This window comes from Cupressus sempervirens, chromosome 4 (genome assembly GCF_028749045.1).
Source record: "Cupressus sempervirens isolate cs-2001-9-10 chromosome 4, ASM2874904v1, whole genome shotgun sequence".
In the NCBI taxonomy this organism is placed as follows: domain Eukaryota; kingdom Viridiplantae; phylum Streptophyta; class Pinopsida; order Cupressales; family Cupressaceae; genus Cupressus; species Cupressus sempervirens.
In genome coordinates this window covers 233348050-233354438 of record NC_143121.1, presented here as the reverse complement: position 1 = coordinate 233354438, position 6389 = coordinate 233348050, and the positions used below count along the sequence as shown (strand labels likewise).

The 6389-nt window shown below is 37.9% G+C and overlaps 1 protein-coding gene across 1 annotated transcript; it reads left to right on the top strand.

Moving 5' to 3' along the window:
• Positions 1-656: 656 nt before the first annotated feature.
• On the top strand, positions 657-2393 carry LOC149560865 (cytochrome P450 78A4-like). The gene is made up of 2 exons (XM_089823684.1): positions 657-1676; positions 1755-2393. The coding sequence occupies exons 1-2, from the start codon at positions 657-659 to the stop codon at positions 2391-2393; spliced, it is 1659 nt and encodes a 552-aa protein (XP_089679810.1).
• Positions 2394-6389: the final 3996 nt, after the last annotated feature.

Here is a 6389-nt window from a genome sequence, read left to right as displayed (position 1 = left end):
ACACTATTTCGAAGAACATGAAACAATACCAAGTATAACGTACATTTACTAAATATGCTAAGATCCCAAATTTTAAACCTCAAGCCTAGCCTAATGTCAACTCTCCCACTCTTGAACAAGTACAATCAACCGTAAGGTTCTGTACGATGGCTCTTTGGGAATAAAACCATCATCAATCTCGATGCATTTGCCTTGAATAGAAAATTGAATATGGAGCTCCAAATGGTTCCTGTGAACAAATAGGAATGGGCGTCAGTATCGGAAAGGGAAATTCGAAGAGAATAGGAAAAAGCTCCGTTCTGTTAGCTAGTGATTTCTTTCCTGTATTCACCCTAATAGCAGTGTAGCCCAGCTGGCTTCTTCTCCGGACGAACGAAATTTAAAACCGCCATGTTCCTCTCTAATTCCCGTGTGTTGGTAATATGTTTATTGGTTGTTGGAAATGCAGAAATTTCAAAAGCGAAAAATGGACGGTTGTGCTCCGCCATAGGAAACAGAGCTCTCCAGTTTTTTCTCTCCTCCTTCATTAGGCTTGGGGTTGGGAACTCTATAAAATGGCCCCAATCTAAGTCTCATTCACATCCACATAGAGCTTGTCACTGTTAAGGTCTCGCTAGTCCTCTGCATTTGTCATTGTCATTTCATCCTTTCGTGCAATGGAGAGTGGGAGTGGGAGCTCTGGAGGAGGAAGTTGGTGGCTCTATTATGCCATTCCTGTATTGGCCAAGGACGGGCGTGGGTACATGCTGCACAATGCTGATGACACGATCTTCTCTGCATGGCCACTGTACGCCGCAATTCTGCTGGTGGCCTCCTGCGCCGTTGTGGTTGCATGGATGAGCCCCGGAGGATGTGCATGGGCGGTGGCCAGAAAGAAGGGCGGCGCCGCCATTCCTGGGCCCAGGGGATTCCCCATCATAGGAAGCCTTATCGATATGAGCCGTGGCCTTGCCCATCGCAGGCTCGCTCAGCTGGCTCGCATCCATGGTGCCAAGAGACTCATGGCCTTCAGCTTAGGTTCCACTCCCGCCGTCATCACATCTGATCCCGAGGTGGCTCGAGAGTTGCTCAGCTCTGTCAATTTCTCGGACAGGCCGCTCAAGCAATCCGCCCAGCAGCTCATGTTCGGTCGAGCGATCGGCTTTGCTCCAAACGGTGAGTACTGGAGAATGCTCTGCCGGATTTCCGCCACCCATCTCTTCGCTCCCCGGAGGATCGCCGCCCACGAGCCCGGACGCCAAGCCGATTCCCTGGTCATGCTGAGCAACATTCACGACGAGTATGTTTCCGGCGGCGTTGTGCGGCTGCGCCGCCATTTGCAAGCTGCGGCGCTGAACAACATCATGGGCAGCGTTTTCGGGCGGAGGTTTGATATCTGCGGTGAGAGCGAGGAAGTGAAGAATCTGAGAGAGATGGTGGAGGAGGGATTCGAGCTTCTCGGGGCCTTCAACTGGGCCGACCATCTTCCCTGGCTCAGATTTCTCGATCCCCTCCGCATCCACTCCCGTTGCCAAACCCTCGTCCCACGCGTGAGAGGCTTCGTGAAGAACATCATCGAGGAGCACCGACTGAAAGATAAGGATCACGACACCGCCGACGCCGATTTTGTGGATGTTCTCTTGTCTCTGAATGGAGAGGACAAGCTGGACGACGAAGACATGATCTCTGTTCTCTGGGTATGATCGCATCTCGTCATTCTTGAATCCCGTTCCATGTTCTTCTTTCCTGACATTAATCGTCGCATGTTGTCGCAGGAGATGATATTTAGAGGCACTGACACCACGGCGCTGCTGACGGAGTGGACAATGGCGGAGATGGTACTGAACCCGGGAGCTCAGAGGAAGGTGCAGGAGGAACTCGACATTGTGGTGGGAAAGAGCAGGAGCGTGAGGGACTCGGACATATGCAAACTGCCATATCTGCAGGCGGTGGTGAAGGAGACGCTGAGAATGCACCCGCCCGGGCCACTCCTTTCATGGGCCAGACTCTCCACTCGGGACACCAATCTGGGAGATCATGGCAAGTTGTGCGTGCCGGCGGGTACCACGGCCATGGTGAACATGTGGTCGATAACACACGACCCCCTCATCTGGGATTCCCCCGACCAGTTCCGACCAGAGAGGTTTGTGGAGACCGAGGGAGGTGAGAATGTGGACGTGAGGGGGAGCGATCTGAGGCTTGCACCGTTTGGGGCGGGCCGTCGGGTCTGCCCTGGAAAGGCTCTGGGTCTTTCCACCGTCCACCTCTGGGTGGCCAAATTGATGCACCATTTCCACTGGGCTCAACACGAGCAGCACCCCGTGGACCTGTCCGAGGTGCTCAAGCTGTCCTGCGAGATGCTGCACCCACTTCACGCCGTTCCTCTCCATAGGGTTGATCTCAAACAACTCTGAGGAGGAATCACTAGGGTACCCCTCGTTTTTCTTTCTTTTCGTGTTCGAGGTGGCGTCTTCCGGTTATTTGTCGTGTTTTTCTTTTCCTTTACAAGTCTGATGGTTTTGTGAACTCTCGAGACTGTGCAACTGTCTCGGCTCTGAGAGATTCAACTTTGTAGACATTACTTAAGTCTGGTTATGTTTTCCCGTTGCGATAGCCAGTAGCACTTTTGCGGAGGATCATAATTATATCTATCTAGTGGAGTTGTTCAATGCTCCCACTGCTCCTATGTAGCCAACTTTATTAATAATAATAATAATAATAGTGCGAGTTTAGGCATAATTCTTCCTTGTTTTCTTCTGATTCGCTCGTTCTGCAGCGAATTTCGTCTATTCTTTCATGTTAGATCAATCATGCTCGTTCTCTTCAGTGTAGTTCAATCTGTAGATAATTGCAAAGATCAAATGATTTCATCCTCAAGCTTCTGTTCTGAATGGCTGCTCTCTGTAATTACAGTGCTTTGCTAATCTATTTCCGCCATGAACAAATTCCTTTTGCTCTCTATGAGTGCAACTATCACTCATATCTCCCGCTGCTCCTATGTGGCCAACTTTATTATGCTTTATTAATATTAATAGCCTAAGCTTGGGCAAATCTCCTCGCTTGTTTTCTCCTGACTGGCTCCAGTTAACCTCCTTTTCTTCTTAGTAGCTCGGTTTGCAGAGATTTGCAAAGATCAAATGATTTCATGCTATGTTCCGTGCACAAGCCTCTGTTTGTATTCATAGTGTTTTGTTATCTTCTTCTAGTTTTTCCCGTGCCTGAGGAAATTTCAGCTGAGCAATTGAATTTGCTCCGTCATTTGCCTCTTCAGAAGTTCTATGGTTTTATTTGAACATCTGTTTTTAGGGTTTGATTTATTCAATGTTATAGAACATTTAAAACTAATGTACATTAATAAAGTAATTGAAATATTTAACAAATGAAGTTTCCTTTCCCTCGGTTGAAATATTATGGTATGTTAAAAAATATTATTTGTAAATACAACTATTGATAGATTACAAATAATTTATAATACGAAAATAGTAATATTTTCATAGTAATAATATAAAATAATATTTCTTATAAAAAACCAGTCTTGTTTTACATTCAAAATTTTTTTAAGAATGATTAATTCTAAGAGATAGAAAATAAAAATTTAAATCATTGGTTAAAGTATGAAATTCAGAAAGTATCACAATATATGGACAAGCACTAATAATAAGTAGAATAATTTGTAAATTTGCTATCTTTTATCCTATAAAATGTTAAAATTTAAGTTTAAAAACTAATATACATCAAATCTAAAGCTCATATTTGTTTTGCAATGTGCAAGAGCGTTTTAGTGATCTAAATAGTTAGCATGTTTCTAAAGATTTTGTCAGCGTGTTTTTAAAGTTTTTCTTAACAGATATTCTTAATGTTTTTATTTTTCCCGTAAATATATTTTCCAAGTGCATACTTTTTAAAGCATGAATGAGTAAATGAGGAGACTTTGGTAACATTTATAAACTAAATGAAGAGACACTGTTTATTTTAAAAACTAATGTACATTAAATCTATAGGTCATATTTTTTTTACAATATGCAAGTGTGTTTTACTTATCTAAATAGTTAGCATGTTTTTAAAGATTTAGTTAGCGTGGTTTTTAAAAAAAAATTAACACAAATTTTTCATGTTTTTATTTTTCCAGTAAATATATTTTCCAACTGCATACTTTCTAAAGCATGAATGAGTAAATGAAGAGACTATGGTAACATCCATAAACTAAATGAAGAGACACTGTTTTAGTTTATAGGTGCATTTTTATTATTATTAATTTTGAATCATTTTATGATATTTTTAATTATGTTTATTGATTATTAAAAAATGTTCACTTTGATATTTCAATATGTTCCAAACTTATTCTTTCACAATGTATAGGGCATTTGAGAAGTTCTTTCACATTTATTATGCATTCCTCAATGGTCAATCAAAGTTTTCTATGAAGAATAACTTTCATTAAGAAATGGTTTATACAAACTAGGAATATAATATATTCTTTATATTTTATCATACATTCTTTAGGTATTATGTACCTATAGATGAGGAAACATTTCAATTATGTTACATATTTTTTGTATTTTTATTGCTCGGTATGCAAAGAATGAAGTTGAGTTATTGATTCCATGTGAGGGAAAATAAGTAGAATCATTCCTATCCTCTGCCACTTAATTTTCTCTCTTAATGTTTCAAATTCACTCTGCAAGAGTTATTTTGGGAACAAACTCTTTTTTACTTTAGCTCATAGAATGTTCTTAAATTTTAAAAGCTAATATACATTAAGTCTGAAAGTCATATTTTTTTTACACCACACATGACTATTTAGTTGAGCTGTAATGATAAACTAGTTTAGCGTGTTTTCCAAGATTTTTTTTTCATTTTTAATTCCAGCCAATGTGTTTTTCCTAATACATGTTTTTTTATACTATCAACAAGTAAATTAAGAGAACATTGAAATATATATGAAATCAGATTAAAATGTTGCACATCTAATATTAACAACTACTAAAAATAATTCTTGGTAATCTCAACAATTAAAAGCTTCTATTCTGTGTTAGTATAGTTTATGATAATTTTTTACTATTTTTAAGTGATCTTTATTTATACTATTGATTCTTCTTGTTTATTTGAAAACCAAAAATAGTTTAATTCTAATAACAATATCACAATTTGACTTGACGTAGAAAATGTCTACTTGTCAAATTTCTTTTTGTCACTCTCCTATATACAGAATTTATATTTACCATATTTAATATTTTCTATTACTAATTCAAAGAAGAATGAATTTATAATATGTTTGTTCAACAATTCCTTGAATGTGAATTAATATAGCTTGAGTTTATTAAATGTTTTTCAACAATTCATTGAATGTCGATTAATATAGCTTGCATGTTTAATTTTTATTTTAAACCTTTCAAATTTTGTGGAATCAAGAGCTAGTTATCTTTCAAAATAATGTTAGCTTCCATAAAGTTGTAAGGGTTTCGCTCATTCATATTACATGAGGATGATAGTTGGTACACACATATATTTTTTAATAATTCACATTGTATTCAAAATATTTGAATACAATCAGCTTGCTTATTTTTGAAGTGATGTTTAGTTGTGTGATAAAGAATATCAAGCTTATGACCGAATGCTAGTTTGAATAAATTCAAGCGATCTCTGCATGCAGGACCCAAACATATTTTCTATCATATCATGATATGTTTAACATCTAAGGAGATTAGGATCAACTATAAAGATATTCATAAAATTTAATCTCTTAATACTTTTTTTTCTTAATAGTGTCAGAAGAACTATGAGTCTATGTCACAAGAAGTATCATTGTTAGCAATTTTTGACTCCCTTTAATGTTGGTTCTCGAGTTGTGGATCTTGATCGAGAAATTCATGAAATTTTGAAGCCCCTACTCCTTAAGTAGATCATTTAGAGTTCTCAACTTCAAATATTTTTTATATTGGGTACGAATCCCCTTATATGCCCACACATCCAAAGATGAAGTCTCATTATGTTTTCATAACCCCTTTAGTGAAAAAAAAAATCAAGTTCTTTCATTCAATTCTTCCTTAGATACTACCCATCTACTTGTCTCACACTTGCATTACGAGAACTAGTTTTCAATTGTACAATTAGAAGGCCAACCACCCTTAATTAAATCACTAAGTATCCTTTTTAATAATATTTCCTTGATGAATTGAATCACCCAATACAGTATTCCTTTTTTCTTTAAAAATATTTTTTTTCAATAAGGTAGTTTCTTTGGTTTTTCACATAAAAGCATTATCAGAAGTTCATTATTTTTGGGATAAACATGAAAGTTGACTTCCTACTTAATCTATCCCTTTTTATACTTCACCCAAGTCTTCTTAATACAATTCAATTCCTATTCAACAAAAAAATTGTGCCAAATTAGGATGAGAGAAGAGGCA